General features: G+C 42.6%; 2 protein-coding genes across 4 annotated transcripts in view; both read left to right on the top strand.

The window, feature by feature from the left end:
- Positions 1-344: 344 nt before the first annotated feature.
- Positions 345-16,439, top strand: part of RB195_022517 (uncharacterized protein) — a gene marked incomplete at both ends in the record, with an annotated part of 26,659 nt that continues 10,564 nt past the window's right edge. The window contains 11 exons of one of the 3 annotated variants that reach the window (XM_064209661.1): positions 345-650; positions 708-836; positions 926-1,299; positions 2,446-2,557; positions 2,676-2,870; positions 5,706-5,874; positions 5,931-6,030; positions 6,085-6,190; positions 11,421-11,546; positions 15,260-15,376; positions 15,447-15,563. In XM_064209661.1, coding sequence (XP_064065542.1) covers positions 345-650; positions 708-836; positions 926-1,299; positions 2,446-2,557; positions 2,676-2,870; positions 5,706-5,874; positions 5,931-6,030; positions 6,085-6,190; positions 11,421-11,546; positions 15,260-15,376; positions 15,447-15,563 — 1,851 coding nt within the window. Of the gene's footprint in view, positions 651-707; positions 837-910; positions 1,334-2,445; positions 2,558-2,675; positions 2,871-5,705; positions 5,875-5,930; positions 6,031-6,084; positions 6,191-11,420; positions 11,547-15,259; positions 15,377-15,446; positions 15,594-16,439 lie in introns of those variants that run through there. The other 2 variants (XM_064209662.1, XM_064209663.1) reach the window with 2 other exon arrangements.
- Positions 1,480-1,923, top strand: RB195_022519 (uncharacterized protein; the record flags this gene model as incomplete). The annotated part of the gene is made up of 1 exon (XM_064209665.1): positions 1,480-1,923. One exon carries the CDS (start codon positions 1,480-1,482, stop codon positions 1,921-1,923), a length of 444 nt encoding a protein of 147 aa, XP_064065545.1.

The raw sequence follows: 16,439 nt of genomic DNA, 5'->3' as shown, positions 1-16,439 counted from the left end.
TTACAAGGAGAGAGGAGAAAGCCGCCAAATTCAGAGAGAGAAGGCAATTTGCAGAGAGGCGATAAAGGAAGACCTTAAAGAGGAAGAGCAGAAGTGCTGGCTGAAGCTGCAGAGGTGGGGAAAAGCATCCGCAACGCCCGACGGAACTTCGTCAATCGTAATACAACAATGACTCTCTCCAGTCCCCAGATGGAGCAACTACAGCATCGAGGGGGATCGAAAAGGTCATTCACAACTTCTACTCAGATCTCTTCGACAGCCACATTCACTTGCCTCCTCACCATCTGAGGACTGATGGACATATCATTCCAAAGGTTCCCTCTTCTGAAATATGACAAGCTATCATGTCGGTAAGAATTCGTACGGCACCCGGTCCCGACAGAATAAGACCAGAACACCTGAAGAACCTTCCGCCAGTACTCATCAACACCCTGGCGAGGCTCTTTACACGTTACCTGTCGGAATACAAAGTTCCTACACAGTGGAAGACCAGCAAGACCGTGTTGTTGTATAAAAAGGGAGATCCATATGACATCGACAACTATCACCCAATCTGCTCACTCTCCGTCATCTACAAGCTCGTTACAAGAGTGATCCTTAATAGGATTGAAAAAGTTTTGGATGAAGGACAGCCATGCGAGCAAGCAGGGGTTCGAAAAGGACTCAGCACGGTTGGCCACATTCACACTGTTTCGAAACTCATCTAGGTATCACGAGAGTACAAGATACCGCTCTGTCTCACTTTCATCGACTTGAAGAAGGCCTTTGACTCAGTTGAGACGGAAGCGGTCGTGGGAGCCTTGGACAACCAAGGCGTCCCTATTCAGTACATAAAGGTACTTCGAGAGTTGTACAGCAACTTCACGATCAGAATTTCGCCATTCTATAAGAATATCATCATTGACGTGAGGAGGGGATCCGACAGGACGATAGAATTTCACCCAAAATATTCACAGCCACCCTCGAGAACGCAATGCGAAAATTGGAATGGGACGACATGGGAGTAAAGGTTGATGGTCGGCAGCTACACCATTTGCGCTTTGCTGACGACATCGTACTGATAACACCTAGCATCAGCCAAGAGGAACGAATGCTGACCGAATTCGACGAAACATGTAGATGTACCGGTCTTGAGCTGAATCTGCAAAAGAAGATGTTCATGCGCAATGCATGGGTCTCGGATGCCCCATTCACGCTCAACGGAACGAACATATCCGAATGCACCAGCTACGTTTATTTGGGTCGGGAGTTTAACATGATGAACAACCTGACCTCCGAACTAGGAGGAGGAGACGAGCGGTTTGGGGAGCGTATAAGACCATCGAGGATGTAGTGAAGAAGACCAGGAACACCCGGCTCCGTGCTCACCTCTTCAACACCACCGTACTTCCTGCTTTGACCTATGCTTCGGAAACCTGGGCATTTCGCAAGCAGGAAGAAAACGCGGTGAGCATAATTGAACGCGCAATTGAGAGAGTGATGCTAGGGGTATCCCACTTCACGCAAGTGAGGGACGGGATTCGAAGTTCTCTCCTGCGTCAGCGATCGAAGACTAGAGATGCCGCCGCGTTTGCCGAGGAAAGTAAAATAAGGTGGACCGGACACGTGATGCGCTTTGATGACAACCGTTGGACCAGAGCCGTGAGCGACTGGGTTCCCCGCGATATTAAGCGCACTACAGGAAGACCGCCGACCCGATGGTCAGATTTCTTCACGAAGTCCTCCAAGAAAATAATGGTGCTCTTCGTGTCCCACGCGAAACGAGGAACCACTGGGCGACTCTGGCACGCGATCGGAACAAATGGAAGAATTACTGGCGCTCGCTCGACAACTTCGAAGATCAACGGGAGTAAAGGTGATCAAGGTGATCCTCAAATGCTGATTAAAGCACACAATACGACAAAAAAAGAATCAAATGCATAGGTACGAATTCAGAGTAGAACGACGAAAAAAAAAACACTAAAAAACCAACATTATATTCCTGCACATAACAGTGGGACAAAGCAGGTTTGACACCCCGCCGAGTCAAATTCTCGTAAAATGGTTGGAAACTTGAAACCGCTTCTAAAAGATGGAGAATTTAAATATATGTAGTGTTCAGCAGTTTAAAAGTGAAATTGATGGAATTTAATGGAAAAACTCAGACCTTGGGCACATTGCTAGGTCTGGAAGATCGCAAATAACTTTGTGGTGAAAGGACCGAAAAAAATATTCCAGGTAGCCTTCCAGAGAAGAAGGCTTGCGCTACGAGACGCGGTTTCTTTCCACCTCCTAGTCTTTTTGGAATATAGATACGAATGAGTTGGAATTTTTCGAGTTTTTTTGGATTTTTCGCATCCAAATTTTGAGAGAACCAAACAGTCCGGAAAGAAGAAATTTTGCAGTATATACGGTGTAGAATTTTTCGATTTCGATGCAATGCTACTAACATGTTGCAACTTCTAGCTGTTTGGAGCGAATATTACTAAATCATCGGCTTACTCAAGATCGCCGTGCTGGCGGTGTTAAAATGACACCAACAAGACATTACTCAATTGTTCTTCGTGTCGACGGCAAGGTTGAACAGAACGAGTCCTGCAGTGGCATCTCGTCCCAGTCCAATTTCCACTTTAAACAGTGGAATACATGCGTACGGACCGCATCATTCATTTTTTCCTATTTATGTCGTTAGTTAGGCGTACGAATTTCTCCGGAATTCTATTGGAGCGAAGCGCATTGAGGAGGTAACCTCGAGGAAAGAGACGAAAATGGCTCCGGAGTTCGGAAAAGCTAACTGCCAGATCACGAATACCGCTGTTACACTTCTGACAATGAACACCTGGTCAATCGTCGATGGACCAAGGCGAACGTCGGCTTGTTCACCACTGGTGGTTCGCTCGCAATGTTTGACACGTCGACAATCCGTGTTGAACAAATGATCTTCGTTATCTCGCAAATCCCAGAAGGAGGTGGAGATTTGATTTGATTTAGCATTTCTGCGCCAATTCTATCGTTTTCGCAAGGTATCCCATTCTTAATTTTTTCGAATACAGAACGGGACCTCCTTCTTCGTCGGTGGTTCTTCGGTGACTGTGATGTGTGTCGAACGTTGGGCAACACGAGTTCAATGACAGACGGAGCTTTGCGGTCAAGCGAGGCTTTGAAATGTTTCCTTCAGATGGACATAGTTGCCACCCCGACAGCACTTCCGTTGGTACCTCTTCATCTTGCCGCTATAGTGCCTAAGCAGAGTCTAAACTTTTCTCGGGTTCATGTTCTCGTCCATCTTTTCAAGATTCTTCGATCCCATTCTTTCTCACGATCATGTTTCAGCTGACGATGCAATTTCCTTCTAAGACTCTTCTCCTGGCTGAGGTTACCAGTAATGTGGTCTACAGGCACAGAATTGTACGTGGATTCTGGCTCCGCAGACGCAAAGGTAGAGTTCCTCATCGACCTTAAAACTAGCATCCGTTTCCTTCTCGGTCTATGATCCAAAATTAATGGAAATTTCGAATGGAAATGTTGGTAGAATTTCTTTCAACGTGTATCCTTCAGACCTGTTAAGTTGAGCTTTGGTCGGTGTTGAACTCCACTACTCCTTTTCTGGAATTGTACCATTAAGCTGGGAAGAAATGGTTGGTGGATGGAGTCAAAAACGATATTTCGGAAAACTCTGGATTTTCGGTTGTGTGACAGAAAAATGTTTGTTGTCAGGATGTAATCGTGCTGAAGCTTAAGAGCATTAGCTCAATAACTTTCCAAAGCTTCGATTCACCTTAATAGTCGGCATACCTCTTGCGATGCTCGTCTAGAGTTAAAGGTGTAAGCTCTGCCATGTACACTGATAGCGTCAGTGATTTCTTTTCAGTGTGGAAGCAGTGATGAAGTCTTTCTACTCTCAAATGTTTATCAGACGATTTCCAGTTCCCGATGTTTGCTTCGCTGGGTGATACTATTTTCCATCGAAAGCTGTTCGAGTCCCATCTTTGAGTTCGCATCAATCCCGACAGTTATCGACTGCTGGTCTGGTATCTTGGACATTAACATAAGGGATAAAGAACAAAGTCATTGGCTTGTCAATCCACTTGGGATCAAAGGCTTGGTTTGCACTGGTTCGGCTCCGAACCCGTGAAGCTACAACGGATCTCTAGCCGAATGCATCACATCCGCCCTTAGACATCAACATAAAGGGATAAAGGATAACATTACGGGTGTTAATCAATTCGCTTGGGATGCGCCCCCACCTTCACTTCAATTCAGAGTTGTTTGAGGTTTACGAACGTGTAACTGGCCTATACAATGACTTGCGGTGGCTAGCCGATGTGTCAAGTCAGTGTTTTTATCCTCCCAGACAATCCTGTTTATCCTTTCATTTCTCCGGGGTCGATAAATTGGTACGAGACAAGTCTGGTATCAATTTATCGACCCCGGAGGGATGAAAGACATGGTGAGCACTATGGCGGATTCGAACCTGACATTCGAAGGGATGAAAGGGTTGGTGAGCACTAGGGCGGATTCAAACCTACCAGACAAGTCTGGTACCAATTTATCGACCCCGGAAGGATGGATGCTTGGTGAGCACTAGGGCGGATTCGAACCTCCGATCGATCGTGCAGGAAGCGGAACCTTTAACCGCTACACCACACCCACCCCGCTACACACCAACATACTGTCGTAAAATGCACCCTTTTTATTGTCTTCGGTGCGTGAGCTCTCATGATTTAGAGTTTAAGTCCTCCTACAGTCGTGCAAGAGCGTATCTTGACGACATTCATCCAATTCATCTCCATCTTCCATTTTGTTGCAGTAGTTCCTCACAGCTATCGTACAGCTTTCTACTTCTTTCTCATCGGCATCACGGCAGATTTTGTAGTTTTTGATAGTGATAACGAGACGATCTCTGATGTCTGTTTCTTGCAGCGTAACAAACAGTACATGCAAGTAGTCTGGACACAGCGGCTTTTTAGCCTTCACTCGACATAAGCCGGCAGTTCAAAGTTACGAGACTGATGTTTGTTGCCAGAGTTTCCATGTTTCCTCCAATCAGTGAACTTATCAAGGTGTGGCCTCTGATAACGTGCTGGACAACAACATCTCTTTGTTTTTGTTTTGCTAGGAAACGTTTGCCATAGAATAGGGTTTACTGAAAGCAGGGCCACCACGCACATGCAAAGATCAGGCTTGCATACGCGCTTCATTACTTCACTCTTTTCGCATTATGTTCACATCAAATGTCATTTATCTTCAGAACGCAATTGATGTCAATCTGGTTCACTGATCTGTAGCCGCCGGTAATTTGGAAAATATACGCTTCTGTAAAACATTTTGAAACTCGAAATAAGCTAGAAAGACCTTATCACCAACAATTGATTGATGTTCATATCTAATGAAGTGGAACAAAATGAACCAAGTTACGGTTTAAAAAAAAAACGAAAAAAAAAACAGTTGGTCAGAAGAACACGAATCTAGTTCTTGAGTTCCATCGATATCTTCAGTTCTTTTCGTAGTTCCAGCTCTTTTCGTTGCGCAAAAACAGCAAAAATGAGGGAGCTCATTGAAGCTTTGGCTAAGGTTGGAGGGCTTCAATTAAGTCAGCGCCAGGGTTGTTGAGAGCAAGAGAAATATAAAATGATTTAGACTACTTCTTTCCAGCGCAGTATTATTCAAGATTACTATTTAAGAAGGAATACTTTGTAGTGTTTTATAGGATTTCGACCTTTCAGATCATTCCTTGCGTTCTCATCTCCTCTATGGCAGTGCTAGGTTTTTTGATGCCTCCAGAAACTGGAGAAAAAATCAACATGATAATCACAACCTTATTGAGCATGGGAGTATACCTACAATCAATTACGGAATCGATACCTCCTACTTCAGAAGCTGTCCCATTAATCGGTATAAAGCTACTTGCAAATAGTTTTTGCTAGGAACCTCCATTCATATTGTTTCAGGCATGTATTACGCGTCGTCTCTACTTATGGTCTGCTTGGCAACTTGTGTAAATGTCATTACACTTAATATGCATAGGAATGGAGCAGCTAACCAGGGAAGGTTAGTGGCTTCTAAATGAGAAGAAACTGTTTGCATAGTAGCTTTTTTTTGCAGGCACGTTCCGTGCTGTTTGGAAAAGTGGGTTTTGGGGTACCTAGCCTCATTAATGCGAATGTCCATTCGGGAACCCGATAGCCTAACATTGTTAAAGACAGCTCAGGTAGTTCCTGTATCGCAATGTGATTTTCCATTCACCAAGTCTGTTTTATGTTTTGTAAACTACAACTGAACACTACGGCATCACCTTAAAAACTGTGTCCAAGTAAAGGTAAATATCTGAAAGTTTGTACGTGTACGCTGCAGCGTTGGGTGGAGAGTTCCAGCTGCTAGCTGATCTAATCAACACAACGAACTTTCCGAGCATTTTCTGCACTAACCACTAAAGAATACGTTTTGATGAGAATATTAAGCGCTAAAGAAATAAATACCGTCCAAACTCAAACATTACAAGTCCGGTGATGATCTCGTTCTTAGGTGAGAATGTAAGTTCGTCCGCATGTGTGTGATACGCGATCACACACATGAGGAGGTATCCGTTTGATGCTCCAACGCGTATCCAGAATTACAATGAGCTTTGGTAATTGCGCTATGCGCCTCTTGACAGTGACGTTATCAATCTCCGCGCGCTTCTCGCACCTTGTCAGTTTGACATTTCGTCGACGCCGCCGGTCTCACGATGCGCTGTTTGAATTGAGCAGGAAACATAGCTGCATGTTGATTGAAGTTGACTGGCACCTCATAAACATAGGAGTATAAATAATCGAAAGTATTTGGCCGAATGATGGAAACAAACACTATAGAAGTGTAAATGAAAGTGTTTCTTTTCCCGCCCTGAATTATTAGATGTTGGTTTTATTCATATAAGGCACTAAAGAACCAGCCACCTGCATATGGAATTACAAGACTTGATCTAGAAAAAAAAGAGAAAACCTTCTTCTGGTCGATGTTTAACTACATTTTTTTCCTTATTTCGCCTTCCAAGTATTTTTATTGCACAACACGGTTAAAGAAGATGCACCACAAAACTGGCGATGCTAAGAGTTGTTTACGAGTAGAAGTGAATAGGCGTATAGATCACGGTTCGCAACGCTTCTGCGACGTGCAGGTTAGGGAACTTGTGATGCTTGTTGGAGTTATATTACTTTAAAGGCAGCATACCACGAATCTAAGGTGGTGCGCATTTCAGGTGGAGTATTCGTATACAGGATAGTAGATCATGGAAAGGGGTGTGGTTCCGTCCATTTCTTTCTAATTGCCGTAAAAAACGGCCCGAAAGATGAGGCGCCGCACAAAGCTGGCGCGCTCCAATCGAACTCCTTGTAGGAAATAGTGCGCCGGAACGCTCGAAGCCGTATCCTCCGGACCGTTTTCTACGACAATTAGGAAGAATTGAACGGAATTACCCTCCTCCCCCTAATCTACAACCCCGTATACGAATACTCCACCGGAAATCCATACCACTCCAGATTCGTGGGATGATGTCTTTAATCACGGGCGTTGGACGACTACGGAGTTGCCCGCGTCATATCGTGTAATAATTCGCATTGTAGAACACGGACCCATACGTCTTTCTCCTGATTACTGGAGAAAATTAAGCGTAATAACTCTCGTACAACCCCCCTTCCCCTTACAACTTGTCTATTCAAGAAGTGATCCCAACATCATCAGCTTCAATACCACGCTTTTCATAAAGTTGGGATTTAACGCATTATGCGGTGCGAGCAGGCATCTGTTGTACAGCGTGTCTCGAAGACAGAGGTGTCGATCGCCATCCAGTACTATCAGTCATGTGGACGTTATGCTAGAAAAGAGAGAAATAAAGCGATATAACGATGCAGAAACCAGGAAGGACCGTTGAATGAAGTTTTGTTTCATAGAAATGTTAGTGCAAACAACTATTAGAATAATTTACATGTGTTCTGTTATACATAAACACCACACTTATGTACGAGATTGACAGAACATTGATTTAAATATTCTATAAACAGATCTAAATATTACTCAACGTGACATGCTCTCTTTGTTTTCCGTTGATCGATACAAAACCACGAATATTTTGAAAGGAGTATTGTCGTGACACTGTCTGCAATGAGCACATGAACAGGTTGACTGTTTTGATTTCAAGAGCTCATCTACATGCTTCTTGACTCGGATACATAGTGCTCTTTCTATTTCTACAGAACTCAGTCCCATGTAACTGGCAGACGATCAGATAGATGACCTCCAATACCACATAATCACCTTGCCTTCATTTCGGACAATACACGCAGTTTTGTTTTTCACAAAGATTGTCGTAAGTTGCCGGTGGTATTTCAACCATTGTGACCGGGTCCTGCAGACCTGCCAGTTGTAGAAGGACTCGCAATGTGTTCCTGATATTATTCGAAATAAATAGAAAACATAAAGGACTCTTTGTCGAGTGTTCTTCTATGTGACACTGGCGCTCTCTTTTGTTGAGTTCTGATTGTAAATTTCGGAAACCAGCGCAGTTCCGCTCATTGTTTCCTAATCGTCCTAAAAAAACGCCTTGGGAACCGTTTTAGTCTCTTCGAGTTACGTCAGAACGTGCACCTTTGTACACACTTCGGTCCCCTCAGCAACCTTTCATTGATTTTACTTGAGTAGGTTGGCGACTTCATTAATCTTCGAAAGTTCGCTCCGCTGCGCGTGCACAAAGGTGGCGCGTTGCCACTGATTTTGTAGGATAAATGAACCTGAACATTGAGGAGAGGTAGCCAATTGTCTTACGGTTTTTTTCCGTGAACTTTGTTCACTCGGATTGTCTATTCAAGAGATCACAATAGATGTCCATTTTGGTTTGCGTTGGACATATAGTAGAACAGTGATCTACATACCGACAGTAGAAAAGAGGTTAGCGTTACATCAAGATTTTTTCCACTTTAGACAATAAAGCAAAAGGCTAATGAGAACTAATTAACTAGTGAAAAAATAGGACTCGAGAGACAACAAGATGTCCTTGGAATATGACCGAGAAGTCGCAACAAAAAAAAAAGTTAAGTGCTCAAAAATTCGGGATCTTGAAAAGGCTGCTTCATGCACAACAAATTTTCTCTCCAAAAGTCTAGGATAGTCAATGTTATGTGCAACCGAATTCGACTTTTTGAACGAACCTTTTTGTAAAATGGTTCTTTTCCGTCTAAAATGATGCATGAAGTGCAAATATCGTATCGTAGTCTGCGGCAGGTCTTCAAGGATTTCTTTTATTGGTCGTCTGTTTTCTTCTTAACTCTCCTACAGGGTATTATGATGCTTCGGGAAAGTGAGCAGAAAGCGAAGATTTACTGATATTTCTAGGAATATTTCTAGGAGACCAGACTTAAGCGGACTGCAAAAAAGTTGAGGCGAAACCCAGAAATGGATAATCTCGCATAGATTTTAAGTTGGCGATAATGTGCTTTCGGAAGCAATGATCATCTAACACTTTTTGATGGCTGGTGAAGTTCAAATGCCTGTCGGTAAAATCAAGTAATGCTACCTTTGTAATGAGAGAAAACTCAGATATGGGAAGAGCTTTCTATATCCTGACACTAGCGCTACATCAATGCTTTCATCAGAAAGGAACGGCGGCGTACTAAACGATGCCACAAATTAGTGTCTACGCTTTCCTCCAGGGTATACGCAAGAAAAATGTGTTCAACTTCTTTAGTAAAAAAGCCATCGTGTGAAGCTGACTGAGGAATCGGAAAAAAAAAATCGGAAAAAAACTCTTTTTGCTTTAGTCCACTATACCTTACCTTCCTGTAGTGAAAAGGCGAGCAATTATTTCAATACGCCCTCGATGTCTTTGTTTCCATCACATGAGCTCGTTTTCCTGCGTCTAGCTCGGTGGGTCAGGTTGAACATCATATTCATTTTCCCTGTTCTCATGCTTTGTTCCTATACTCTATCTCCAGAAATGGTACACACATTCACACAGCACCTTAAGCCTAGTAGCCATCAGTTGACATAATGTGATATACGATCCCTATCTTTATCAGTCATAAAATCACGAAGGAGATTCATCTGGAAAGAACAAAATCTAGGAGAGAAGGAAAAGAGAGGTTCACTGAACGCTACAAATTACCATCACCACTTTGAACCCCGTTGTTCTTCGACATGTTCGAGCGCGCACCAATAACTCTACAATTTGTCCCAATCACGAAGAAGAGTCTCTCATTGATTTCTCATTTTGTGAAGATTGATTTGATGAAGTAGAGCTCAAATTTTCTTCGGTGTTCTTTGAGAAGAAGCGTAGCCACGGTCTTCTTGTAGAGCGCTTAGTATCGCGTGGAACCCAGTCGCTCACCTCTCTGGCCCAACGGTTGTCGTTGAAGCGCATCACGATTCCATCCCACCTTACTTTACTCTCTCTGGCGAGTGTGTCAGCGTCTCTAATCTCCGATCATTTCGTAGAATAAAACTTCAATTCCCCATTAAAGCGGGATACACCTAGCTTCCTTCTTCAATCTTTTTTGATGCTGATGTATTGTCTTGCACTGCTCCCAAAAACCTCAGCTTTCTGCATCATAAGTCAAAACAGGAAGGATGGTTCTATTAAGGAGGTGAGCGCGAAGAGAGGAGAGACGAAAATTTAGTGAGTGTTCCAGGTCTTCTTCACTATATTTTCGATGCTCTTATACACTTTCCAAACGGCTCTGTTCATCTTACCGAGCTCGGAAGTGAGACAGTTGTTCTGGTTCATTTTTCGGCCCAGATATGCGTAGCTGGTGCATTCTGATATGTTCGTTCCAGTTAACGTGAACGAAAAAAAAACTAGCGTAGATGAGATGCCATCGCACAGGCTACCCTTGTGTATGAAATCCATCGAAGGGTAATCAGGAGTAGACAGGACGAAAGACACTGTGATCTACGCTTGTCCTGTGCACGCATGCATTTATTTCACCCCTGTGTTGTGTTAACTATGTTTAAGGTGGGGCATAATGATGTCCCATAAAGTGCTATAAAAACGAAAAGAATATGAGTGGAAGAAGACTGAATGTATTTTTGAAATGAATACGAAACGCCACTTCATTCGTTGAGTTTTAAAAAATGGGGTATTCGGTCCATACGTTTTTGAGGAAGGTAGTGCAGCTACAACTATGACTGGCGACCAGGACGCTGGAAGTGTAAAAGATACTTCTCTGCCTGCAAGGAAATATCGGAAAAATTAAGCTTGATGATTAGAAAAGGGCAAAGATTAGGTGGAACTCTCACAGAAGGTTGAGTTAACTTATTGAATGGCTGGCACCTTTGATAGTAAGTAAAGCAGAAAATTGCTAGCTGAGCTGCACAAAGAACAAGATTCTCAATCAGCTAGACCGCTTAAGAAAGTTCCTATACAAATCCTTATTTATTATATGAGCTTTCAATTGTTAGCTTTAATTTTGCAGACTAAAAAGTCCACGATACGTCGTAGCTCAATCCTTCGCGATTTGAAAAGGGTCAAAAACACTGAACACCGCAAAGGAGTTCGGAGCTTGGCAGAGGTGGGATGCGACTGCATGGCACAGCTAGAGGTAAGCTTCTCAAAAGTTCTCTTTTTTTTACGATGTTTCTAATAATTTTCTCGTTTGCGAACCTGAGAAAAGAAAGGCTCGCTTGTAATATTGCCTCGGTTCTCTAGATAATCGTTGAAGGTCGGAAGCAACACAAAAGGCCTTTTAGAAAAATGGAAGAAAGATGTACATATTACTACATAGAGCGTCCATACATGGGGAAAGTTCTGATACACATGAAATATGCATGAGTACAAATAGGAAACAATAGGGTTGGAAATTGGAGGATACATCAGCTGTCAGCTGAGTTTTGCTGTGGTTTACACAGAAGGATGGTAATGAGTTCTAAAAAAACTATCACCTTGATCATCCTGAATCCAGTGCTCTTCGAAATGATTGATCATATTTGTAATAATTACTCCATTTGTCTCAATCTCGCTCGAAATCTGCTCAGAGGATTCCGTGATGGACACGAAGAACATCATTTCTTGAAAAAGGATTTCGTGAAGAGCTCTGATCATCGGATAGGAGTTCTTCAAACATCATGTAGTAACCAATTGCTCACAACTGTAGTCCAACGATATTCGTTGAGGCGTATCATGTGTTACACCTTCTTTACTTACTTTCGTTGATATATACAACAGCGTCCCAGATCTTTGAGTACTAATGTAATAAAGAGCTCTGAATCCCCTAACTCACCTGTATAAAGAGAGCGCTCTTGGAGACACTTTCCAGGGGAGTATTCAGTGGCGCCAGAGTCAAGCGTGTGATGGGAATTTTCCCCTTCGGGGGTTCGGGGGTCGTAAAGGGATGAGAAAATATTTAATAACCAGCCTGAATGTGGCTAAAGCCGGACTTCAGACTTTCGGTGGTTTTAGCTTCGCTCCCCTTCACTGAACAATGAAAGTTAATAGTAGTGGCGTTTTCTTTAAAATTAGATCTGTGTTTTTTCAACAACGCTTTCCTTCTCTTCTTTATATTATAAATTAAGGCGAAAGATTACCGAGTTTTCCTTTTAAACGCGTCAATTCTACATTTGGAAAATGTTCGACGATCAGCTACAAACACTCCTTCGATGCCAAAATAATATAGATACAATTTGAAAGCATTACTCGAAGTATGGGTATTCCTTCTGGTTTCTCCCAATAGTTATCACAGAATGATGTTTTAACATAAAATGACGTGAAAGACATCATCCTACTGATAAAGATAAGTTCCACATCAGATCTTGTAAACTGTTGGGTACTATTTAAGCAGCAGTTTGTGTGGGTGTTTCTACCTTCTGAAGAAGGCATGCTACCAAGTTGAGGCAAACGTGCAAGGAAATAGATACGTGGAGGGCTCATAGAAGTGTAATGCAACACGTGCAGTGGCCATGGATATGAAACGGTCGCAATGTCTACTTTAACTTTCGCGACATCCATACGAAGTTATTGCGCACCGATCCGACGCTCTGGGATCCGTTGCACCCCCTTTTATAGGTATCTGGCGCCGGTGGACCCATCGCATCCCCTTCTATAGGTATCTGGCGCCAGCACGCCAATCCGACATCGCGGGACCCGTCGCAACCCATTTTAGAGCTATCTGACCCCAGTGCACCAATCCGACGCCGGGTGGGCCCGTCGCACCCACTTTTTCGAATTTCGTGACACACAGACAAACACACCCACACACATGGAGTAAGTTCGTTATTAAATATCATGAATATTAATCAATTAGATGCGTTACAAAATATTATATTAAATTAAGAAATGTTTCTAATTACATACACTACAAAATATTATATTACAAAGTACATAGACATCGTGGAACTGGACAAAAAAGGATGAGATGCATAAGTCGACTAGAGATGAACAGCGAACAGGAAAAACGGAAAACGGAGGCAACATTTTGTTTTGACAATGCACAATGTGTTGACAATATAACAATTGACCTCGCAGGTTCGACACCTGGCTGAGGCAAATTTTAGCAAGAGAGATGGAAATTTGGAACAACTTCTAAAAAATGAATTTAATTTTACGCAGTGTACAATAGTTTGTTTTTTGCCTCCTAGTATTTTTGGAATTTTGATGGGACAGAGATGGGAAAAATGGCATTTTTCCCATCTCTGTCAAATCAAGAATTTGAAAAAACGGCGAGGCCCTCGAGATCTTTTGAGACAGCATTTGATAGAGAAAATTCTCGGCTACAACATACTTGGAGATGTTTCGCTTCGCTCTAAGTAAATTCGACTGTAAATCACTCACGTTTCGGAGGCAGGATGAAGGTTCTAAGAATCCCCTATGTGCAAAATTTCTCCTTTCCGGACCGTCTGGTTCTCTCAAAATTTAGATGGGACAAATCCAAAAAAGTCCAAAAATTTCGAACTTCGTCCCATCAAAATTCCAAAAAGGCTAGGAGAGAAAAGTACAGCAAAATGACAGTTTTTAGGGCAAACCTTCTTCTCTTAAAAACTATCTTGACTTTTTCTTTTGGTCCAATTATGGCGAAGTTACGCGATCTCCCAGACCTAGCAGTGTGCACAGAATCTGCGCCTTTTTGGTAATTAAATTTTGTTAAATTTACTTTTAAACTGTTGTAAACTGTGCCAAATTAAATCCTTCATTTTTTAGAACTTGTTCCAAATTTCCATCTCTTTTGAAAAAAGTTGCCTCAGCCGAGAGTCGAAGCTGAGGACATAGAGAATGGTCGGTTTTCAATTGGCCATGATACCCTAGTCACATGTGACAAAGTGTCCTCAGAGCCACAGGCGTAAGACGCAAGGTATTGGGGAGGGGAGTTGTATTCAAGAGAGTCGTGTCCCATCACCACTCCTGACCCTGAGCGGCGCTGACCGCATTTTGTTCCCTGTTCGTTAGGCGCACAACTCTCAAGCATGGATCAAAACATGAAAAAGGTGTTGTAAAAGAGGTAATAATGGAGTTGTACGACACAGTATAATTCGCGCAATTCCGGCCCTAGTATCAAATAGAAAATAGATGGTTTGATCTCGTACGACTTATAAAAGTTTTGAGTGCCTCGCTTTTTGATTCATTATTATTTGCTCGGAATATCGAATGTCGAAAGATACTCGTACGGTACGGCCTAAAAACAAAAATTCTTAAACTATTGAAAGAATAAATTTATGGCTTAATCTACAGTATTCTTGTATTATTAAACTAGAGCGAGTGTGTTGTCGGAATATTCTCAAAACCTTTCCTACTCCTAAACTTGTAGACGATTTATTTTCCCTTCAATCCTAGAGAAGGACGGAATTGCGTGAGGCGGCGTGAGGCGGCGTGAGACAATTAGAACTGGATGCCGACGCCATCTAGCGTATCTGGCACATTGCCAGATACGCTAGATGGCGTCGGCAACCAGCTTTCTAACATGAGGTCATGCGTTGCAGTGCAGCAGTGCGCATAGAAGTGTCTCGGCGTTTTTCACGTGCTGCAGTCCACTTCTAGAGTTGCTGCTTGGCGTTGATTGTCTGATAACCCTCCATTAGCTTTCCAATTTCTTGAAACAAGTTAGGACAAAAATATAAATTCAAAAGGAAAGAAGATATGCAGAGACCATCATGTATATATATAGTAACGCGGTCCGTGTGTGTATATGTGTACACGCATTCTTCTTGATATCTCGGCGAAATTGAGCGTGATCTTTCCCGTACCCATGAACTATACATTCACTACTCGTGCAGAGGTTCCAGCATCAACAATTCCTTGACACGGTACTCCTAATCAATTTTTTAGACTTCGGAGGGCTTAGGACTCAGAACTACCACTAATAGTGACATTGGGAATGGTGAGGCTCGTCATACCTCTGTTCCATCAGAGAACGCATTCATGGAGCGGATTGTCAGCGAGCAGGTTGGCGTAAGAGTGCAGTATTGAGCAATTATCTCTAAGTCTTTGTAGGGTTAAAGGAAGGCTTATACAGATTCTGCCGAGAATGTCTCTTGGTCGTTCAGTTATGCCCGAAGAATTCAAAAATCGACTTCGTCGAATCTTGAAACGAATAGATAGAAGCTTGCAGCAACAAGAAATCCGAGAAGAGGTTAACACAAGTTTTCTTACCTATGAATGAAAAGACCTAAACAAGAATCGAATTCGTGGGCGTTCAGTGTTTTCCAAGGGTTGTAATGAGAAACACAGAACAAAGCAAGTGCAGTTCCATTTGCACACGCATCGTTTTCGTTTTCGTTGCGAGATCTATCGTAACAGCATAACAGTTGTCAACAACAGGACCAGTAGGAGTGAAAAAAGATAGTGTCACATAAGCCTCTTACCAAGAAGTCATGGGCGTCTTGACATCGTCTGTAGTTTTTAAAGAAGTCTCAACGACGTAATCGAAACGATTAAAGTGTTGCCACAAAGACAATGAGAAATTAAAAAGACGAACAGTCACGTAGCTAAGTAGTAGACGAATAATTGCAGTTAAGAATTGCAAAAACAAGTGGACTCATCATAAAATCTTCCAAGTCTGTCTCCAGCCAACAATTGGACGACTTTTCTTTCTCGAAACCTTTAATATTGCCTCTCAAGCAAATTATTTGCTAATAGAAAGACCTACTACACGTACTAAAAAAATCCGACTTCTTCCTGCATAGAATGTGCTGACGGACACGATATTGCGCTCACTTTGTAGCTACGTCCAGTTAATGTCAAATTCCTGACTCATTTTGGTGCCAGCATCTATTCGCGCCATGCCTTTTGCCAATGTACTCACTTTTATTACTTGCCATTTACTTCATATTCTCTCTGCTATGCCGCAGTAACACATACAGAACTGCTAGCATGGAAAAGAAAGCGTCACTAATATGTTATATTTGGTAACTAAACTGCGGGCATTTCATTCGAAGGAATGGATGAAACATCGCATCGTCTCGCTGTGAACCGAGACACATACAGATATTTCTTTGAGTATCATCTT

The sequence above is a fragment of the Necator americanus genome, chromosome X, assembly GCF_031761385.1.
Source record: "Necator americanus strain Aroian chromosome X, whole genome shotgun sequence".
In the NCBI taxonomy this organism is placed as follows: domain Eukaryota; kingdom Metazoa; phylum Nematoda; class Chromadorea; order Rhabditida; family Ancylostomatidae; genus Necator; species Necator americanus.
This window is presented reverse-complemented; position numbering and strand designations above follow the sequence as displayed.